At 53.3% G+C, this 22,900-nt stretch overlaps 1 protein-coding gene across 1 annotated transcript; it reads left to right on the plus strand.

The window, feature by feature from the left end:
• Positions 1 to 656: 656 nt before the first annotated feature.
• Positions 657 to 14,443, plus strand: C33H6orf58 (chromosome 33 C6orf58 homolog). Its single transcript, XM_064170122.1, has 6 exons — positions 657 to 978; positions 4,688 to 4,774; positions 6,542 to 6,726; positions 7,989 to 8,119; positions 8,524 to 8,762; positions 14,090 to 14,443. Exons 1-6 carry the CDS (start codon positions 657 to 659, stop codon positions 14,233 to 14,235), a joined length of 1,110 nt encoding a protein of 369 aa, XP_064026192.1. The 3' UTR covers positions 14,236 to 14,443.
• Positions 14,444 to 22,900: the final 8,457 nt, after the last annotated feature.

Genomic DNA, 22,900 nt, shown 5'->3' on the forward strand with positions numbered 1-22,900 from the left:
TTAGGAGGAAGTTGTTGTCAGAGAGAGTGATTGGCATTGGAATGGGCTGCCCAGGGAGGTGGTGGAGTTGCTGTGGCTGGAGGTGTTGAAGCCAAGCCTGGCTGGGGCACTTAGTGCCATGGTCTGGTTGCTTGGCCAGGGCTGGGTGCTAGGTTGGCTTGGATGAGCTTGGAGCTCTCTTCCAACCTGCTTGATTCTATTCTAGTCTTTCTCTTTCAAAACCCATCTGGACTGTGTGAGCTGCCCTGGGGTGATCCTGCTTTGGCAGTGGGGTTGGACTTGGTGATCTCCAGAGGTCCCTTCCAAACCCTATCATTCCATAGTTCTGTGGCTATGTGACTGTGCAGTCAGGATTGCAGCACCTCAGCCTTTTGGAAGGAGGGGTGTGTGTGTGTGTGTGTGAGTGTGTGTCCTGGGCAGCACAGATGTGGACACTTTCTGGTCAGACTGCTCCCTCTTAGACATCTGCTGCTGCTCCCCAGATACCACGTGAAGGACAGACCATTACTCACAGCCTGCTAATCTGTCAACTCCACTTCAGGGTCACTGGAAAGAGGGAAAGGAGATAGAGACCTCTGTGTCTGAGTCACCTCTCTTTGCCCAGCCCTCACCTTTCATTATAAAAGCCACAGAGAGATGGCTGGTGACCATTCACAATGCAGCCCTTCTTTGTCATACCTGCTGCCCTCTTCCTGACTGCTGCCCTGAGCCCAGCAACTGCCACAGCACAGGGTGAAAATGATGCCACTGGAGAGGATGCCTATCCCCCTCTGTGGGACCATGCCCCTGCAACCCTGATGGACTACCCAGTAAAGGACAACAAAATTGTCATCAATGCTTGGAACTATCTGCAACGGCTGGGAATGTACAGGAGCTTGCTGAGTGCTTCAGACAGATACTTTGCAGCCTCTCCATCCCAAAGCACTGCCAACATCCTCTGGGGATTACCACTGCAGCATGGCTGGCAGTTTCGTACAGGTAGGAGCTCCTGGGGCAGCCAAATGTCTACCAAGCCCATTCTGGACTGGCTGAGCTTGGAGGTCTCTTCCAACCTGGTTGATTCTATGCTGACTGCAGGGGGGTTGGACTGGATGAGCTTTGGAGGTCCCTTCCACCCAGAGCATTCTATGAGTCCTCTCTGCTTTTATGACTCTATGACTACGATTCTGTGGTTCTCTGATTCTATGATAAGAGGCTAAAGCAGAGCCCATGTGAATCAAAGGCAGTTTGGGTCAGGTTAACTCAGCACCAAGCAATGCTTTGGCAGAGTCCAGCAGTGCATTTGCTCCCTCTGTAAAGCCAGAGCACAGAAGGAATGTTTTTTAATGACACTTTATAAAACAAGAACGAGGCAGAGAGCAGCAAATCTGGGCAAAAGAACACCTGAAGGAGAACTCAGGGACAAGTGTTGCTAAGGGATGTTTACAGCTAAATGGAGGATGTGCTCAGAGATCTTAAATCATGGTTCTTGAGAACTGCTGCATTTAGCTTTTTCATTAACAGCCTTGGCAGAGAAATGGCAAAGGAATCCTGCTGATGAGGTTGCAAATAGTTGCTAATGACATACAGCCAGGAGGCACTTTCAAGACAGAAGGAGAGGTAGCTGGGGCAGGTGTGAAGGCTGAAATAACAACGGTGATAAGCACAGGGAATAGGAGAGAGAGCAAAACTGGAAAGCAGCCTGGAAGTGGGGTTAGTGCCTCCAGCTCCAGGGAATTCATGCATCTCTTAGAATCATCTGCTCAAGCCTCCTCGTTTGCCCAAGCCAGCTGAGCTACCAACCTCTGGTAAACCTCCCATACAATCCTTCTGCACCAATTTGTCTTCCTCTTCTCCTTTTGTTCATCCTCTTTGCACACCAAGGGGAGGCCCTGCCAGACAAGGAAGGGCTGAGAGCTGGGTTTGCTCAGCCTAGAGAAGTCTTAGAGGAGACCTTATTGCCATGGCCCAGGACATAAAGGGTGGCTACCAGGAAGATGGAGACTGCCTTTGTGCAAGGAATCCATGGATAAGACAAGGGGTGATGGGGAGAAGTTACTGCTGGGGAGAGTCCCATGGGACTGCAGAAGCAAGCGTTTGCCCACGAGCAGGTTAGAGATTGGAAACCTCTCCCAAGGGAAGCAGTGGAGTCCCCTACAGTGGACAGTGTTAAGACTCATCTTGCCAGGGTGCTGGGGCAGCTCCTTTCAACTCCACCATCACCTAGAAAGGTTGGACCAGATGACCCCTGGGGTCCCTTCCAGCCTGGCATTCTGTGATCCTGTGAACTGCTGCTGCCTATTTCACACCTTATGTGAAAGTAGAATCTTGGGGGGGGGGGGGGAAATCCTTTTGTAAAGATGAGAAGATATATTTTTTTTCCTGCAAAAAGCCCATCCTGTAGAAGTGCAAATTCCACTGCAAGTTCATGCTCTCAGTGCTCTGCTATATGCTGGAGCATGTCCAGAGAAGGACCATGAGGATGCTCAGAGGGCTGGAGCAGCTCTGCTGTGAGCACAGACTGAAAGAGTTGGGGCTGTGCAGGCTGGAGAAGAGGAGGCTCCCAGGGGACCTTCTTGTGGCCTTCCAGGATCTGAAGGGGGCTACAAAAAAGCTGGGGAGGGACTTTTTAGGCTCTCAAGGAGTGGCAGGAGTGGAGCAAAACTGGAGGTGGGGAGAGTGAGGCTGGAGGTGAGGAGGAAGTTGTTGAGCAGGAGAGTGGTGAGAGGCTGGAATGGGTTGCCCAGGGAGGTGGTTGAGGCCCCATGGCTGGAGGTGTTTAAGGCCAGGCTGGCTGAGGCTGTGTGCAGCCTGCTCTAGGGTAGGATGTCCCTGGGCATGGCAGGGGGGTTGGAACTGGCTGATCCTTGTGGTCCCCTCCAACCCTGACTGATTCTATGAAGACTGCAGGCTTGAGCGTGCCACAGAGCACAGGTCAGCTGGAGAGGGTAATTAGGGTAATCAGCATGCAGATGGTTTGTGACCATCCCTTCTTCTGGAGCAATATGCATCAGAAGATCTGGGTTTTCAAGGATGTAATGAGATTTATTTCTGGCCTGACACTGTCATTATTCAGCTGATTCATCAGAGTCTAAGTGCTCTGCAGGGCAGAGTTTGGGAGCTTCTGGAGTAGCTCAAGTCATTGGAGCTGACACTTGAAGCAGGCTCCCTGACTCACTCCATGACTAATTACCACAGTGTGTGCATGTCCATTGTGCTCCCAGGCATGAGGCTGTTTCTATCCACCACGTGCTTAAAGCCAAACATGCCTCAGATGCTGCCATCAGCAGTGGTGAAATGCCTTGTGTTTGCTACACACAGGCTTGAAAAGCCTACTAAGCAGGTACACCAAGGCTTGCATGCTCAGCTTCACAGACAGGCCCTGCTGGTATGCATCATTAACCTCCAAGGGATCCTGCAGCACACAACCCAATTAGGGGAGACAATGACAAGCATGTTTAATTTGTGCTCTTCTGCTCCTTAAGCAGCTTTCCTGCACTGGCAGCCCTGCACCTACTGGAAACACCACATCAGCTCTGCAGGTATCACAGTATCACAGTATCACAGTGTCACAGTATCATAAGGGTTGGAAGAGACCTCACAGACCATCAAGTCCAACCCTTTGCCACAGAGCTCAAGGCCAGACCATGGCACCAAGTGCCACGTCCAGCCCTGCCTTGAACAGCTCCAGGGACGGCGACTCCACCACCTCCCCGGGCAGCCCATTCCAGTGTCCAATGACTCTCTCAGGGAAGAACTTTCTCCTCACCTCCAGCCTAAATCTCCCCTGGCACAGCCTGAGGCTGTGTCCTCTCCTTCTGGTGCTGGCCACCTGAGAGAAGAGAGCAACCTCCTCCTGGCCACAACCACCCCTCAGGTAGTTGCAGACAGCAATAAGGTCTCCCCTGAGCCTCCTCTTCTCCAGGCTAACCAATCCCAGCTCCCTCAGCCTCTCCTCGTAGGGCTGTGCTCAAGGCCTCTCCCCAGCCTCGTTGCCCTTCTCTGGACACACTCAAGCATCTCAATGTCCCTCCTAAACTGGGGGGCCCAGAACTGAACACAGCACTCAAGGTGAGGTCTGAGCAGTGCAGAGTCCAGGGGCAGAATGACCTCCCTGCTCCTGCTGGCCACACCATTGCTGATGCAGGCCAGGATGCCACTGGCTCTCTTGGCCACCTGGGCACACTGCTGGCTCATGTTCAGGTGGGTATCAATCAGCACCCCCAGATCCCTCTCTGTGTGGCTGCTCTCAGCCACTCTGACCCCAGCCTGTATCTCTGCATGGGGTTGCTGTGGCCAAAGTGCAGCACCCTGCACTTGGAGCTATTGAAGCCATCCCCTTGGACTCTGCCCATCTGTCCAGGTGGTCAAGGTCCTGCTGCAGAGCCCTTCTGCCCTCCAACTCAGTCACATCTGTGATCTCAGAGTTGTTTTCCAACCCAAATAATTCTATGCTGCTGTGATTCTCCAATATATTTCCAGTGAGGAATAAATCAAAGTGCAAGCCACAATCACACTGCTGCACACTGCTCTGGCTGAGAAATGCAGCTACTCTAAGGAGCTTATGAAGCCAAGCAATGGTAACTGTTCTGCTTCTCTGAGCACACCTCTGCAGGCCTGGTGCCAGTGCATCATTTTTTCATCTCAGTGGGATTTTCCTGTGAAGAAAAACCTGAGAAATATTGGTGTTTTCTTTCATTTGATTCAGGGAGACTGGCAGATCCTTCCCGTGCAGGCTCCTGTGGCTATGAAGATGGAGACCTCCTGTGCATATCTGTAAGGAGCTGGTGGTCCAGTAAGTAAATGCTGTTACACTTCTTCTTCTCCAAAGTATGATCACAGGCTCACAGGCTCACAGGGTATTAGGGGTTGGAAGGGACCCAAGGAGATCATCAAGTCCAACCCCCCTGCCAGAGCAGGACAATCCTATCTAACACAGATCACACAGGAACACATCCAGACAGGCCTGGAAAGGCTCCAGAGAAGGAGACTCCACAACCTCTCTGGGCAGCCTGTGCCAGGGCTCTGAGACCCTTGCAGTCAAGACATTCCCCCTTGTGCTGAGCTGGAACCTCCTGTGCTGCAGCTTCCATCCACTGCTCCTTGTCCTATCCCAGGGAGCAGTGAGCAGAGCCTGTCCCCCCCTCCTGACCCCCAGCCCTCAGATGTTTCTAGGCATTGATTCAATCCCCTCTCAGTCTTCTCCAGACTAAGCAGCCCCAGGGCCCTCAGCCTCTCCTCACCAGGCAGTGCTCCAGACCCCTCATCATCCTTCTAGCCCTCCACTGGACCCTTTCCAGCAGATTCCTGCCCCTCTTAAACTGGAGAGCCCAAAACTGAAGGCAGCACTCAAGCAGTTCATGATTAGTGTCCTAGAAGGCAGCTGAGAATCTTTCTTCTCCTTAGGCTTCTACATTACAAAGTAATTTCAGTGCTACATAATTCTCCACCAAAACCCTCCAACAAGACATCTAAGTGTGAGTAAATGAGAGTTAATTGACCTTGAGAACTTACTTGAGGAAGGAAAAACAAACCCCAAAAAAAGTGAAAATGTGCAGCATTAACAATGTTTAGACTGCAAAAAATGGAGGTACAAATGGGAGAGGCTGAGGGAGCTGGGGGTGTGCAGCCTGCAGCAGAGGAGGCTCAGGGCAGAGCTCATTGCTGTCTGCAACTACTTGAAGGGAGGTTGTAGCCAGGTGGGGTTGGACTCTGCTGCCAGGCAGACAGCAACAGACCAAGGGGACACAGTCTCAAGCTGTGCCAGGGCAGGTCTAGGCTGGATGTTAGGAGGAAGTTGTTGGCAGAGAGAGTGATTGGCATTGGAATGGGCTGCCCAGGGAGGTGGTGGAGTTGCTGTGGCTGAAGGTGTAGAAGCCAAGCCTGGCTGGGGCACTTATTGCTATGGTCTGGTTGATTGTTGAGGGCTGGGTGCTAGGTTGGCCTGGCTGAGCTTGGAGGTACTGGAGGGCTGCTCTAAGGTTTCTCTGGAGTCTTCTCTTCTTTAGGCTGAACAGCCCCAGCTCTCCCAGCCTGCCCCTCATGGGAGGTTCTCCAACCCTCTGATCATCTTGGTGGTCTCCTATGGACTCTCTCCAACAGTTCTAGGTCCTTCTTGTATTGGGAACCCCAGCACTGGAGGCAGTGCTGCAGGTGTGCTTTCAGCAGAGCAGAGCAAAGCAGAGGGGCAGAATCCCCTCCCTGTGCTGCTGCTCTCCCTGCTCTGGCTGCAGCCAGCACACAGCTGGCTCTGGGCTGCCAGTGACCAGTGCTGGCTCCTGGGGAGTTTGGCACCAACTGACACCCCCAAACCCTTCTCCTCAAGGCTGCTCTCTCAAGCCATTCCTTGCCCAGCCCGGATTTGTGCTTGAGATTGCTCCAACCCATCTGCAAGGACTTTGCATTTGGCCTTGTTGACCTTCACAAGGTTGGCATGGAACCACCTCGAAAGCCTGCCCAGATCCCTCTGAGAGCTTCCCTTCCCTCCAGCCTTCGGTACAGGTGAGCGTTCATCTTCATTTGCTCGCGGTCAACACCTCTTCCTTTTTACTCCTTGCTGCAGGCATGAACTACTACCTGGCTGCCATCCCTTTCCTGGGGGCAGTGGAGGCTGGGCTCTTCGGGCAGCTGCCCCATGAGGTAGAACTATTGCCACCAGAGGAGCAAGCAGCTGCTTTCTGCTACAGCGTTGCTGACTGCCGCGCTCGCTTCCCCAAGCTGATGGATCACTGGAAAGCCTATTTTGAAGTAAATCCTTTCCCCTGTGCTTATTTATTTAGTTATTCCTATTTTCACAGTATCACAGTATCATCAGGGTTGGAAGAGACCTCACAGATCATCAAGTCCAACCCTTTACCACAGAGCTCAAGGCTAGACCATGGCACCAAGTGCCACGTCCAACCTTGCCTTGAAGTGCCCCAGGGACGGCGACTCCACCACATCCCTGGGCAGCCCATTCCAGTGTCCAATGACTCTCTCAGTGAAGTGCAGGAAACTACACCAGACTATTACCTTTAGGAGCTGTTATTGCTGTTGTTTGTAAGATATAGAGAGCTTGGTTTGCTCTCTGTACCAGCTTGGTCTCGAAGTAATGAGATGCGCGAGGCAGAGATGAACGGTTCAGGATGGGTGCAGGTTCAGGGGATCACAGAATGGTTTAGGACCTCAAAGATCATCCAGTTCCAACTCCCTCTGCCATAGGCAGGGACTCTTCCCACTAGAATAGGTCGCTCAAGGCCTGGGGCTGAACATCTCCAGGGAGGTTGTGGAGCACAGAAGCACCCAATGTGATCAAAGATCACATTGGGTGCTTCTGTGCTCCACAACCTCCCTGGGCAACCTGTGCCAGTGTCTCACCAACCCTCAACCTGTGCCAGTGTCTCACCAACCCTCAACCTGTACCAGTGTCTCACCACCCTCAACCTGTGCCAGTGTCTCACCACCCTCAACCTATACCAGTGTCTCACCACCCTCAACCTGTGCCAGTGTCTCATCACCCTCACTGCAAACAACTTCTTCCTAACATCCAGTTTAAACCCCCTTTGCCAGTTCAAACCCATTCTTTCTCATCCTGTCATTACCAGACCTTGTCAATAGCACCTCCCCAGCCCTCCTGGCGCCCCCTTCAGATCCTGCAAGGTCTCCTCCAAGCCTTCTCTTCTCCAGGCTGCAGAGCCCCAACTCTCTCAGCCTGTCCTCATAGGAGAAGTTATGAACTCTCTTCTTTCTAGATAAGCCTATGAGTGAAGCAGACACCACCACGGTTTTCCTTTCACAGCCTCATATTTTCTCATTAAAATATTCCAGTTAGCCTCAAACTAGCAGAAGGTCCCTTCCAAGCCAACCCATCCTCTGATTCTGTGCTTACACTCACTGCCAAAGTAGCACATTCTGCCTACTCCAAAGCTTGCAGACTCACTCTTGGCTGAGCTGTGTGCTTAACCTAAAACATTCATTGGGTTTGAACCTGCCTCTTGTTTCTCTGCTTCTTCTCTTCCCTGTCTCTGCAGTATCTGTTATCTACAGAACACAGAGCCATGAGCCCTGCAGCCTTCTCCTTCCAGCTGGATGATGCCCTGGGTCTCATGTGGAAGGCACACGTCAGCTCCATTGCTTATGCACTGCCCAAGTTCCAGGGCAGGTAAGGATGGGGAGTACAGGGGTGGCCAGAGTGGTCCCACCAGCCTGCCTCTCTGCAAGGACAGGACCCCAACAAAGGCCACATAGAGCTTCTGACTTTAGGGGCTCTACTCAGAGCACAGGGTAGCCAAGGAGGGAGGGCTGGCCAGGCTGTGAGAGCACAATGAGATGCTGATTCCTGCTTAGGAGTCAGGGCCTGAGGCAGGAGCTGTCTTTAGTTTGGGCAAAGGCAGGGATGTCAGGAGAATTTAGGTGTGAGGTGTCAAAGAAAGCTTTAAGTGGCCATGGCATGACAGCAGTCAGGATTTTCCACTGCAAACCCTAACATTTGGGCTCAGTGCTTGACTGATGTGTTCTGCAGGGCATTTCAATGATCCTCTGCCTTATGATTCTGATCTCTTTCAGCTTGAAGCATCTCCCTGCTCCAGAAGCAACATTTGGAGCAGACTGGGCTAATGCTGTGGATTTCATTGCAGCCACACACTTCTCCACAGACTTTGTGAACACAAACAACTTCCAGGCTTACCTGCCCCAGAGGATGCTGGTGGAAGGGGATGATCCCCCATCCATCAGTGACTTCAGCCCGCAGCAAAACCAAGTCCTGCTCTCGATGGGAGCTCTTCACAAGGCAAATCGGCTCACAGGTAGGAGCCCAACCTCCCAAGGCCTGCACTCCATAGGTGTTACATGTCTTGGTCTCTCCTCTATGCCTTTCTCCACAGGAAGACAGGGATTTGTGATAGACAATAGTAGAGACTCTTCCTAGAGACTGAATTCAAACAGTGCAGCTGAAAAATCATAGAATCATAGAATCAAGCAGGTTGGAAGAGACCTCCAAGATCATCCAGTCCAACCTAGCACCCAGCCCTGGCCAAGCAACCAGACCATGGCACTAAGTGCCCCAGCCAGGCTTGGCTTCAACACCTCCAGGCACGGTGCCTCCACCACCTCCCTGGGCAGCCCATTCCAATGCCAATCACTCTCTCTGACAACAACTTCCTCCTAACATCCAGCCTAGACCTCCCCTGGCACAGCTTGAGGCTGTGTCCCCTTGTTCTATTGCTGGTTGCCTGGGAGAAGAGGCCACCCCCACCTGGCTACAGCCTCCCTTCAGGGAGCAGATACAGCAATGACAACAGGACTGATGTAGAGCCACAGAACTGGTAAATGTTTATAAGTCTCTGAGGGTTGGCCAGGATGAGGGAGGACAGGCTCTGCTCACTGCTCCCTGGGATAGGACAAGGAGCAATGGATGAAAGTTGCAGCAAAAGAGGTTCTGCCTCAACACAAGGGGGAACTTCCTTCCTGTAAGGGTCCCAGAGCCTTGGCACAGGCTGCCCAGAGAGGTTGTGGAGTCTCCTTCTCTGGAGCCTTTCCAGGCCTGTCTGGATGTGTTCCTCTGTGATCTGTGTTGGATAGGGTTGTCCTGCTCTGGCAGGGGGGTTGGACTTGATGATCTCTTTGGGTCCCTTCCAACCCCTAACATCCTGTGAGCCTGTGAACTGCTTCACTTGGAAGAGACCTGTAAGGTCATCGAGTCCACCATGGCCATTAAGCCACATCCCTCAGTGCAAGGCCACACATTTCTTGAACACCTCCATGGATAGTGACTCCACCACCTCCCCGGGCAGCCTGTGCCAACTCCTGACCATGAGTTTTTTTTCCCTAATCTCCAATCTAAGGCTGCCTTGGTGCAGCTTGAGGCCATTTCCTCTTGTGCTATCATCTGATACTAGGGAGAAGAGACCAACCCCACCCCACTGTAACCTCCTTTCAGAGAGCTGCAGAGACCAATGAGGTCTCTCTTCAGCCTCCTCTTCTCCAGGCTAAACAGCCCCAGTTCCCTCAGCTGCTCCTCACCAGCCCTCTTCTCCAGACCCTTCACCAGCTTCATTGCCCTTCTCTGGACCTGCCCCAGCACCTCAAGGTCTTTCTTGTAGTCAGAGGCCCAAAACTGAACTCAGGACTCAAGGTGTGGCCTCACAGAGGGGATAATGACTTTCCTGGTCCTGCTGGCCACATTATTGCTGATCCAAGCCAGGATGCAAGTGGCCTTCTTGGCCAGCGGGGTTAACCCTGGCTCATGTACTGATGGCTGTCAACCAGCACCCCCAGGTCCTTTTCTGCTGGGCAGCCTCCAGCCACTCTGCCCCAAACCCGGAGCATTCATGGGATCATTGTGACCCAAGTGCAAGACCCAGCACCCATACAATTGAGCTCTGCCCATCAATCCATCCTGGCCAGATCCCTCTGCAGAGCCTCTCTACCCTCCAGCAGATCAAGACTCCCTCCTGCCTTGGTTTCATCTACAAACTTATTGAGGGTGCACTCAATTCCCTGACCCAGATCACTGATAAAGATATGCAGTGAGGATTTCAGATGAATCAAATCCATCCTCTTTGGAGCAGATGATATTGTTTTTTTTCTTCCCCACATAATTTTCCACAGGAACATTTAAACCATGGATGGCTTTTGTTAACCCTCAGTCCCATCTGAAAGCACTGAAGCTGTAAATCATAGAATCATAGCATGGGTTAGGTTAGAAGGGATCTCAAAGCTCAGCCAGTTCCAACTCCCTGCCATAAGCAGGGACACCTCCCACTAGAACAGGTTGCTCAGGGCTTCATCCAGCCTGGCCTTGAACACCTCCCTTGGAAACCTGTACCAGTGTCTCACCACCCTCAGCCTGTGGCAGTGTCTCACCCCCCTCAACCTCTGTCAATGTCTCACCACCCTCACTGCAAAGAAACCTTTCCTAACATCCAGTTTCAATCCCCACTCTGCCACTTTAAACCCATTCCTCCTCATCCTGGCATTCCCAGGCCTTGTCAATGGTCCCTCCCCAGCCCTTCAGATCCTGCAAGGCCACTCCAAGGTCTCCTGGAAGCCTTCTCTTCTCCAGGCTGCAGAGCCCCAACTCTCTCAGCCTGTGCTCAGAGCAGAGCTGCTGCAGCCCTCTCAGCATCTTGGTGGCCTCCTCTGCACTGGCTCCAACACTTCCATGTCCTCCTTGTGCTGGGGGCTCCAGAACTGCACCCAGGTCTCCAGATGGGGTCTGTGGAGAGTAGAGCCAAGGGGCAGCATCCCCTCCCTTGCCCTGTGCCCACACTGCTCTTGCTGCAGCCCAGCACAGGGTTGTGTCTGGGCTGCACTCCCACTGCAGGCTCCTGCTGAGCTTTGCATCACCCCAGACCCCCAGGTCCTGTTCCTCAGGGCTGCTCTCAGCCATTCCCCACCCAGCCTGGAGATGTGCTTGGGATTGTGCCCACCCAGGTCTGGAACCTAACATACCTTGGTGGTGTTGGATTGATAGTTGGACTCAGTGATCTTAGAGGGGATCTCCAGCTGCAACAATTCTGTGCTTTCCCTGCTTTTTAGCACTAGGAAAACAAAAGTGTGGGCGAAGCAATCGGCTCAGCTCACTGCACAACTGAAACGGGCGAGGGATCATGAGCAAGGAGCTTGTGTGCCTGCAGGCGGCCAGGCTGCGGGGTCCGGGGTGGTCCCTCGCAGCTCGGTCCCAGCCGCGCTGCAGCCTCAGGCGCCGCGGGCTCATCCCCGCCGCTATATGAAGTTGTGTGTCGCCACCCAGCGGTGAGACTCGGAATCGCAGCCCGCCGAGGCCGCTGCCGGCGCTTGCTGGGCTGCGCGGTCCTGGTTGTGCTTTCCGAGGGAACCTTCTTTGGAGTCTCTGCCTGGACAGATGGGCAGAGTCGCCTGGACAGATGGGCAGAGTCCAAGGGGATGGGGTTCAATAGCTCCAAGTGCAGGGTGCTGCACTTTGGCCACAGCAACCCCATGCAGAGATACAGGCTGGGGTCAGAGTGGCTGAGAGCAGCCAGACAGAGAGGGATCTGGGGGTGCTGATTGATACCTGCCTGAACATGAGCCAGCAGTGTGCCCAGGTGGCCAAGAGAGCCAGTGGCATCCTGGCCTGCATCAGGAATGGTGTGGCCAGCAGGAGCAGGGAGGTCATTCTGCCCCTGTGCTCTGCACTGGTTAGACCACACCTTGAGTGCTGTGTTCAGTTCTGGGCCCCCCAGTTTAGGAGGGACATTGAGATGCTTGAGCGTGTCCAGAGAAGGGCAACAAGGCTGGGGAGAGGCCTTGAGCACAGCCCTACGAGGAGAGGCTGAGGGAGCTGGGATTGGTTAGCCTGGAGAAGAGGAGGCTCAGGGGTGACCTTATTGCTGTCTACAGCTACCTGAGGGGAGGTTGTGGCCAGGAGGAGGTTGCTCTCTTCTCTCAGGTGGCCAGCACCAGAACGAGAGGACACAGCCTCAGGCTGCACCAGGGGAGATTTAGGCTGGAGGTGAGGAGAAAGTTCTTCCCTGAGAGAGTCATTGGGCACTGGAATGGGCTGCCCGGGGAGGTGGTGGAGTCGCCGTCCCTGGAGCTGTTCAAGGCAGGACTGGACGTGGCACTTGGTGCCATGGTCTGGCCTTGAGCTCTGTGCTAAAGGGTTGGACTTGATGATCTGTGAGGTCTCTTCCAACCCTGGTGATACTGTGATACTGGGATACTGTGGTACTGTGATACTGTGATGAAAACACAGTGTAAAAAGAGAGCGAGAAGGCATTTGTCTTGCCATAGGGCACTCGGCCGTAGTGAGATCTCATGTGGACTGTTGTGCCCAGTTCAAGATAGATGAGGATATACTGGAGAGGCTCGGAGGATGCTTGAAGGGACTGGAACATCTGTCTGATGAGGATAGGCTGAGAGACCTGAGGCTGTTTATCCTGGAGAAGAGGAAGCTGAGAGGGGATCTGAGCAGTGTGCACAAACTCCTTAAGGGTGGATATCATCAGGAAGGGGCTGGACTGAGGAGTGACCTCATTAGTGGTTATAAATATGAGAAGGGTGAGTGTCAGGAGGATGCAGCCAGGCTCTGCTCAGTGATGAGCAGCAACAGCACAAGGAGCAATGGGTGCAAGCTGAAGCAGAGGAGGTTCCATGTGGACATAAGGAAAAGCTCTGTCACTGTGAGGGTACAGGAGCAGGCTGCCCAGAGAGGTGGTGGAGTCTCCCTCTCTGGAGACATTCATGACCTGCCTGGATGTGTTCCTGTGTGATCTGCTCTAGGTGATCCTGCTCTGGCAGGGGGATTGGACTGGATGAGCTTTCGAGATGCCTTCCAAGCCCTAGCATTATGTGATTCTGTGACAAGGAGCAGTGCACACAAACTGGAACACAGGAAATTGCACCTCCATGTGAGAACAATCTTCTGGGCTGAACCACAGAATGTCAGGGGCTGGAAGGGACCTCCAAAGCTCAGCCAGTCCAACCCCTTTGCCAGAGCAGATCACACAGGAACACATCCAGGCAGCTCTTGAATATCTCCAGAGAGGGACACTCCACAACCCCCCTGGGCAGCCTGTGCCAGGCTCTGGCACCCTCACAGGGGAAAAAAAATTCCTCCTCATGTTTACATGAAGCTTCCTCTGCCTCAGCTTCCACCACTGCCCCTTGTGCTGTCACTGGCATCACCCAACAGAGCTGGCTCCAGCCTTTGGCACTCACCTGCACATCTTTATAACCATTGCTGAGGTCACCTCTCAGTCTCCTCTTCTCCAAGCTCCAAGCCTCAGCTCCCTCATGCTCTCCTTGCAACAGAGCTGTTCCCTTCCCTTCATCATCTTTGTGGCTCTGTGCTGGACTCTCTCAAGCACTTCTATGTGTCTCTTGAACTGGAGGGCCCAGAACTGGACACAGTACTGCAGAGGTGGCCTCACCAGGGCAGAGTAGAGGGGAAGGAGCATCCCTCTCGAGCTACTACCCACAGCCCTTCTAACCCACCCCAGAATGGCACTGGCCCTCCTGGCCACAAGAAGAGCTTGAGGATGCCTGCACCTCTGTAGGCAAGTCCTGCCCCACCAGCACTTGGCCTGCACCTGGGTGCCTAGAGGAGGGTGGTGGGAGCCTGTCTGCCTGTCTGCCTGTCTGACAGTGCTGTGCTGTGTCTCTCCCCAAGGAGGGCTGCTGCTGAAGCTCTGGCAAAAGGCGATGTCCACTGAAGCAGGAAGGAAAATAGGCCGAGAGCTGATTGCAAACTTGGCCTCTGGCAAGGAGGCTGAGCCAGAGGGGACAGACAGCACACTTGGGAAGCAGTGGATCTGACAGCCCTGCTCCTGGAGAAGGAATGGTTGCAACACTGATTGATGGCTTCAGCTCCCGGCGCTCGTGGTGCCTGCAATCTGGCCGCGGTGATTTCTGGCTGCAGGATCTCCTCAGGAGCCATGTGTGTAGCTCTTTCAGTAGCAATGGCTTTAGCCTTCCTTATTTTTTCCTAATCAGCTCGTTTCTTTCACTAATCTTATAAATAAAGTGCCTCACAGAGAGAAAAGTATAATCAGATCTGACTTTGTTGCTTTGTTTTGAGTCATAGAATCAGACTTTGGGTTTGGGTTGGAAGGGACCTTAAAGATGATCTAGTTCCAACCCCCCCACTTGTCACCTGTCTCCATCACTGGCTTGTCATGAACTTGATTCCCACCAGCACTCCCAGGCCCTTTGCAGAGCTGCAGTTACACAGAAACACAGAATGGCAGGGGCTGGAAGGGACTCCAAAGCTCATCCAGTCCAACCCCTGCCAGAGCAGGAGCACCCAGAGCAGATCACACAGGAATGCATCCAGGCAGGTCCTGAATAGAGGTACTTGTGGTGCTCTTCTCTCCTATGAGGACAGGCTGAGGGAGTTGGGGCTGTTCAGTCAGGAGGTGACATTATTGTGGCCTTTCAGCATCTTAAGGGGGCTACAAGAAAGCTGGGGAGGGACTTTTTAGGATGTCAGGCAGTGGTAGGACTCAGGGGGATGGAGCAAAGCTGGAAATGGGGAGATTCAGACTGGATGTTAGGAAGAAGTTCCTCAGCATGAGGGTGGTGAGAGCCTGGAATGGGTTGCCCAGGGAGGTGTTTGAGACTCCATCCCTGGAGGTGTTCAAGGCCAGGCTGGATGAGGCTGTGGCCAGCCTGATCTAGTGTGAGGGGACACAGCCTCAAGCTGCACCAGGGCAGGTTCAGGCTGGATGTTAGGAAGAATTCTTCCCAGCAAGAGAGATTGGCATTGGGTGGGCTGCCAGGGGAGGTGATGGAGTCCCCATCCCTGGAGATGTTTAAAAGCAGACTGGATGAACATTAAAGGGTGAGATCTGAACTCTTCTCCCAGCACAGAGTGGCTGAAAGACCTCTCACAGCTTTGGCAGCAGCCAAGCGATGGTTCTTGCAGCATGGACTCCTTGGCACCTGCTGAGGCTGCCCCTCAGAGCCACTGCAGCTGCTGCAGGGTGTCCCCTTGCCTGCAGAAGTTATGGGGGGACTCCATCCTCAGTTGAGCAGGTGGTGCTGCATGCAGCTGGAAGCAGCCAGCCCTGTTTGCTTGCTGGGCACAGGGCTCAATACTATGAACATATCATAACCATAATCTCATGCATGTCAGGCCCACACAGATCATCCATAGCAGCCCACACCTGGAGTACTGCCTCCAGTTTTGGTCCTCACCATACAAAAAAAAGCTGTGGACAGGCTGGAAAGTGTCCAGAGAAGGGCCAGGAGAGAGACCAGAGGCCTGACAGCCCTGCCCTGTGAGGAGAGGTTGGGACAGCTGGGGGTGTTCATCCTGGAGAATAGCAGGCTGGGGGGAGAACTCATTGGCATGGCCCAGGACATAAAGGGTGGCTACCAGGAGGATGGAGACTGCCTTTGTACAGGGAGTGCCATGGAAAAGACAAGGGGTGATGGAGACAAGTTACTGCTGAGGAGATTCCAGTTGGACTGCAGAAGGAAATGTCTGCCCATGGGCACAGTCAGGCACTGGAATCACCTCCCAGGTGGATTCTGCTACTTTGCACAGTGTTTAAGGCTCAGGTAGACAGGGTGCTGGGTCAGCTCATTTCAACTCCACCATCCCCTAGAAAGCATGGACCAAATGACCCCTGGGCTCCCTTCCAACCTGGCATTCTGTGATGCTCTGATCAATTTGTGCTGCTAGTCCAGCCCCAGGCAGTGAGATTAACATCAGCTCCTTGGGAGTCTCCTCCCCACCCCCTGAATTATTCACCAGCTGCTAAGTAAATGAAAGAGAAGGAAACCATTTGTGTCTTTCCATGCCACTTTCCCAGTCTGATTGGTGCTTTCCCCCCCCACCCTCACAGGATATTTGCACTGCAAATTAAGGAATAATTACCAGGACACTGAGCAGTTGAACACAATTCTGTCCTTTAATGCCCTGGGACAAAGGGTTTTAATTATTCATTGTCATCTTATGGATAAACTCTTAATGCACCATCATTAGCCAACAATTTCCAAAGGAAGTACATTAATGAGCTCTAAGAAAATGTGTGTGTGGAGGGCTGGTGGTTTGCTTTAATTACCTTGTTCATAGATCAGAGTAATTAGATTCCAACAGGCTGTAGCTACAATCTAGAAGTAATTACCACATGATGCCAGCTGTTAAAATATTCAGGCACTTGTGCTTCAGAAAAGTTTGAAAGAAGAATTTGACCTTTGCTGGGATTAATTCAGCTTTAACCTCAGGTGTGCTTGGAAGAAACAGAAAGAGCCATGGATGCAAGCAGGGAAAACAAACTCATCATAGAATCAAGCAGGTTGGAAGAGAGCTCCAAGCTCAGCCAGCCCAACCCAGCACCCAGCCCTGGCCAAGCAACCAGACCATGGCACTAAGTGCCCCAGCCAGGCTTGGCTTCAACACCTCCAGCCACACAGACTCCACCACCTCCCTGGGCAGCCCATTCCAATGCCAATCACTCTCTCTGCCAGCAACTTCCTAACAACATCCAGCCTGAACCTGCCCTGGCACAGCTTGAGACTGTGTCTTCTTTTGTTGCTGCTTGCCTGGCAGCAGAGCCCAACCCCAGCTGGCTACAGCCTCCCTGCAGGCAGCTGCAGACAGCAATGAGCTCTGCCCTGAGCCTCCTCTGCTGCAGCCTGCACACCCCCAGCTCCCTCAGCCTCTCCTCACAGGGCTGTGCTCCAGGCCCCTCCCCAGCCTTGCTGCCCTTCTCCAAACACCTTCCAGCACCTCAACATCTCTCTGCGATGGAGGAGTCCAGAACTGGACACAGCACTCCAGGTGTGGCCTGAGCAGTGCTGAGCACAGGGGCACAAGAACCTCCCTTGTCCTGCTGCCCACACTGCTCCTGAGCCAGCCCAGGATGCCATTGGCTCTGCTGCCCACCTGGGCACTGCTGGCTCCTGTTCAGCTCCTCTCTGCCAGCACCCCCAGCTCCCTCTCTGCCTGGCTGCTCTCGTTGGGAAGAGTATGGTAGCTAAGTGTTTGTGTAAGCAAAAGAGCTTTTGGCATTTAAAGGGGAGTGCAAGGAAAAGATCCTTCTCATCTCCTGAGGCACAAAGGCTGGCTGGAGGTGCCTGCTGAGCATCCAGACAGAAAAAGTCATTCCACTCAGGGCTTAAGCACACATGGAGTGCTGCAGCAGCAGCTGCTCTCCAGCAAGCCTTCAGTCAGAGCACACTGGAAATACTTCTTAGCCTCAGAAGAGCTAAGCCTTTAAGCCAACAGGTCTGTGCAGGACCTTATGCCAATCTCCTGCAAAGCAAACATCTTATTATGTGAATACACTTGTGTCCTCCTCAGGCACTGCCATCCTGGCTCTGCTTAGCTGAAGGTGGCTTTGCCCCTTCCATTGCAGCCCTCCTCAGCATTAATGCCTGGGAATGAGAAGAGGTCCCTCAAGGACCACGATGACAACACAGCTTTGTCAAACAGGTGTGAGCAAACAGTGTGAAACCACCGTGGTCAGAAGGGAATCTCAGCACTTGCTGAAGTCTTAGCCACTGAACACAAGCCCTTTACTAGGCTCTTACTCCATGCCTCCTCCCTGTGCTAGTTTGAGGCTAGCTGAAATATTCCAGTGAAAGAAATGGGATGCTAGGCTGTGAAAAGGAAAGAGTGGTGGTGGCTGCTGCACTCCTAGGTTTGCTGAGATGTACAAAACCAAGAACACAGAAACTAGATCACTGAGTTGCAGTGGCTCTCTGTGGTAGCTGCTCTCTGTACTTTTCTTCCTGGCCTGATTTCTGTGCAACTAATCCTTCTGCTTCCTAACCCCCCTGGCCAATCCTCCAAACTCACCTTGCATGTAAGACAAAGTCTGGGACAAGGTAGAGGGGTGGAAGAGCAGTTGGGAGCCCCTCCTGGGGACTCATTTCTGGGAGGGCTGCTGTGTTTCTGTATTACCTTTAACTTGTCTCTGTCTATAGCTGTAAATATTGTAAGTATTTCCTTGTACTTTGTGCTAAACTATAAACATGAAGCTTCATTCCTCAATTTCCAGCCAGCTGAGTCTAGTCTGGATGATTTCAGAAGAGCAGGGGGCAAGGTACCACTCAAACCATCACACTCCCCATCTCCACTTGCACAGCAAGACTGAGTGTGCTTCCTTCGCAGCACAGCACCACAGCCTCTCCTCCATGCCAAGAACTGGATGCAAATGCCACTGTCCCTTTGCATCATCTGAAGCGAGCAGCCAGGCTGCCTCTCCTTCCTCTGACAGCCTCTCCTTCCCCTGACAGGCTCCTGTGCCTGAGGACGAGATGCAGGAGACGTCTCTGCCACTAATGTATTTACAAGGCTCATAAAGTCTGCCACTGTTACTCAGGTGCATGAAACTCATTGGACTCAGTGAGGATGAGCACACAAGACAGGATGGATACATGACTGGCAGAGCCAGTCCTCACAGCAGAGGATCTATGTAAAGAAGAGAAATTGCTTCTTTTATAGCACTTTAAAGGGAAGGCATTGCAGGAAAGGCTGAGGAGCCTGAAGAGTCTTGGATTTGGATCTCAAATGTGAGTGTCTGAAAGCAGCTTAGGATTGTTGGGGAAGTGCCTGCACATTACTTTCACACCCATCCTAAAACCTGGCTCACAGAATCACAGGATGCTCTATTTGGAAGGGACTCACAAAGGTCACCTTGCTCAATGCCTCTGCAGTCAGCAGGGACATCTACAGCAGGGTGCTCAAGGCCCCATCAATGCATCCAAGGATGAGGCCTCCACCAGCTCTCTGGGCTGCCTGGTCCAGTATTTCACTGCTCTCATGGTCCTCCTGATGTCTAACCTAAATCTCTGCTGGTCTAGCTTAAAAGGAAGCAAGCAATGAAAGCTTTGCTGTTTCTAGGAGCTCTCAATCAGGTACTCCAAGTCCTGAGGGTGTTCAGACTGGAGAAGAGGAGGCTCAGGGTAGATCTCATTGCTGTCTACAATTACCTGAAAGGAAGTTGTAGCCAGGTGGGAGTTGGGCACTTCTCCCAGGCAACCAGAAACAGGACAAGAGGACACAGACTCAAGCTGTGCCAGGAGAGACTCAGGCTGGATGTTAGGAAGAAGTTTTTTACATCAAGAGAGATTGGCATTGGAATGGGCTGCCCAGGGAGGTGGTGGAGTCACCATCCCTGGAGGTGTTTCAGAGTGGATGTGGTGCTTGAGGCTATAGTCTAGAGGTGAAGGCTGCTGGGAGGAAGGTTGGACTGGATGCTCCTGGTGGTCCTTTCCAATCACAGTGATTCATAGTGATAACCTGTTGTGCTGAGGGCTTTGGTTTAGTCAAGGACTTGTTGGTGTGAAACTGATGCTTGGACTTGAGGAGCTTGAAAGGCTTTGCCAATCTAAGAGATTCTGTCATCACCCTAAGCCATACCCCTCAAGCAGCACATCCAGCCAGTGTGTGATCACCCTAAGCCATACCCCTAAGCAGCACATCCAGCCAGTGTGTGATCACCCTAAGCCATGCCCCCAAGCAGCACATCCAGCCAGTGTGTGATCACCCTAAGCCATACCCCCAAGCAGCACATCCAGCCACTGTGTGATCACCCTAAGCCATGCCCCCAAGCAGCACATCCAGCCAGTGTGTGATCACCCTAAGCCATGCCCCCAAGCAGCACATCCAGCCAGTGTGTGATCACCCTAAGCCATGCCCCAAGCAGCACATGCAGCCAGTGTGTGATCACCCTAAGCCATGCCCCCAAGCAGCACATCCAGCCAGTGTGTGATCACCCTAAGCCATGCCCCCAAGCAGCACATCCAGCCAGTGTGTGATCACCCTAAGCCATGCCCCAAGCAGCACATCCAGCCAGTGTGTGATCACCCTAAGCCATGCCCCAAGCAGCACATCCAGCCAGTGTGTGATCACCCTAAGCCATGCCCCCAAGCAGCACATCCAGCCAGTGTGTGATCACCCTAAGCCATGCCCCCAAGCAGCACATCCAGCCAGTGTGTGATCACCCTAAGCCATGCCCCAAGCAGCACATCCAGCCAGTGTGTGATCACCCTAAGCCATGCCCCAAGCAGCACATCCAGGCAGTGTTTGATCACCCTAAGCCATGCCCCCAAGCAGCACATCCAGCCAGTGTGTGATCACCCTAAGCCATGCCCCCAAGCAGCACATCCAGCCAGTGTGTGATCACCCTAAGCCATGCCCCAAGCAGCACATGCAGCCAGTGTGTGATCACCCTAAGCCATGCCCCAAGCAGCACATCCAGCCAACATGAGATCACCCTAAGCCATGCCCCCAAGCAGCACATCCAGCCAGTGTGTGATCACCCTAAGCCATGCCCCAAGCAGCACATCCAGCCAGTGTGTGATCACCCTAAGCCATGCCCCAAGCAGCACATGCAGCCAGTGTGTGATCACCCTAAGCCATGCCCCCAAGCAGCACATGCAGCCAGTGTGTGATCACCCTAAGCCATGCCCCCAAGCAGCACATCCAGCCAGTGTGTGATCACCCTAAGCCATGCCCCCAAACAGCACATCCAGCCAGTGTGTGATCACCCTAAGCCATGCCCCAAGCAGCACATCCAGCCAGTGTGTGATCACCCTAAGCCATGCCCCCAAACAGCACATCCAGCCAGTGTGTGATCACCCTAAGCCATGCCCCAAGCAGCACATCCAGCCAGTGTGTGATCACCCTAAGCCATGCCCCAAGCAGCACATCCAGCCAGTGTGTGATCACCCTAAGCCATGCCCCCAAACAGCACATCCAGCCAGTGTGTGATCACCCTAAGCCATGCCCCAAGCAGCACATCCAGCCAACATGAGATCACCCTAAGCCATACTCCCCAAGCAGCACATCCAGCCAGTGTGTGATCACCCTAAGCCATGCCCCAAGCAGCACATCCAGCCAGTGTGTGATCACCCTAAGCCATGCCCCAAGCAGCACATCCAGCCACAAGATGTTAGGAGTTGAAAGGGATCCAAGGAGATCATTGAGTCCAACCCCCCTGCCAGAGCATGTCCACATCCTTCTTGCACTGGGGAGCCCAGAACTGGCCATAGTTCAGAGATGGCCTTGCCAGCCTTGAGCAGAGTCACCTTCCTTAACCTGCTGGCATGGCCCTGCCCAGGCAGCTGCTGGCTTCTCTCTCCTCCTCTTTAGCTACAGAAGGCAGGCTTCTGGCACTTCAGTGAAGGAGAAGTGTGACAGCACCATAGCACATCATCCAGCAGAGGACAACATCCCACTCAGCAGAACAAGAGAGACAAGAGTAATCAGTGAAAGCCACAACAGACATTGGCTTATTCAAACAGCAGCCTGTGTTTGCAGGCATAATAAAAACAGGGCTGGGTTGGGTGTTCTTTTTTAGCTGCTCCAGAGAAAAACACAGAATTTTAGTTTTTTGAGTGAAAAAAAATGCCCTAAAACTATTTCAGATACCCACAAATGATGTGCCAGCCAGTCACAAGCTCTGTGCACACCTGCAAGCCTCTGCATTAACTCCTGGTATGCAAAATGCTGTGCTACAATGCATGGAATCAAAGCAGCCTGAGTGAGATCCTTGCTGCTTCAGTTGCAGCTGAGTGTAACCAGGATGAACAGTTCATAGAACCATAGAACCAGGCAGGATTGGAAGGGGCCACAGGGATCAGCCAGTTCCAAGCCCCCCTGCCATGCCCAGGGACACCCTACCCTAGAGCAGCCTGACCACAGCCTCAGCCAGCCTGGCCTCAAACACCTCCAGCCATGGGGCCTCAACCACCTCCCTGGGCAACCCATTCCAGCCTCTCACCACTCTCCTGCTCAACAACTTCCTCCTCACCTCCAGCCTCACTCTCCCCACCTCCAGCTTTGCTCCATTCCCCCCAGTCCTGGCACTCCCTCACAGCCTCAAAAGTCCCTCCCCAGCTTTTTTGTAGCCCCCTTCAGATCCTGGAAGGCCACAAGAAGGTCCCCTGGGAGCCTCCTCTGCTCCAGACCAAACAGCCCCAACTCTTTCAGTCTGTGCTCACAGCAGAGCTGCTGCAGCCTCTGAGCATCCTCCTGGCCCTGCTCTGGACACTCTCCAGCATCTCCACATCCCTCTTGTCCCAGGGGCTCCAGAACTGGATGCAGGACTCCAGGTGGGGTCTCAGCAGAGCAGAGCAGAGGAGGAGAATCACCTCCCTGGCCCTGCTGGCCACACTGCTGCTGCTGCAGCCCAGGCTCTGCTTGGCTCTCTGGGCTGCAAGTGCACACTGCTGGCTCCTGCTGAGCTTCTCCTCCACCAGCACCCCCAAGTCCCTCTCCTCAGGGCTGCTCTCCAGCCTGGCACTGCTGAGCCTGAAGTTGTGTTTGGAATTGCCTTGACCCAGCTGCAGGACCTTGCCCTTGGTCTTGTTGAACCTCCTGAGCTTGGCTTGTGCCCACCTCTGCAGCCTGCCCAGGTCCCTCTGGATAGATCCCTGCCCGCCAGCCTGGCTGCTGCAGCACACAGCTTGGTGTGGGCAGCAAATCTGCTGAGGCTGCACTCAGTGCCTGTCCATGACACCCACA

The sequence above is a fragment of the Pogoniulus pusillus genome, chromosome 33 (assembly GCF_015220805.1).
Source record: "Pogoniulus pusillus isolate bPogPus1 chromosome 33, bPogPus1.pri, whole genome shotgun sequence".
Taxonomy (NCBI): domain Eukaryota; kingdom Metazoa; phylum Chordata; class Aves; order Piciformes; family Lybiidae; genus Pogoniulus; species Pogoniulus pusillus.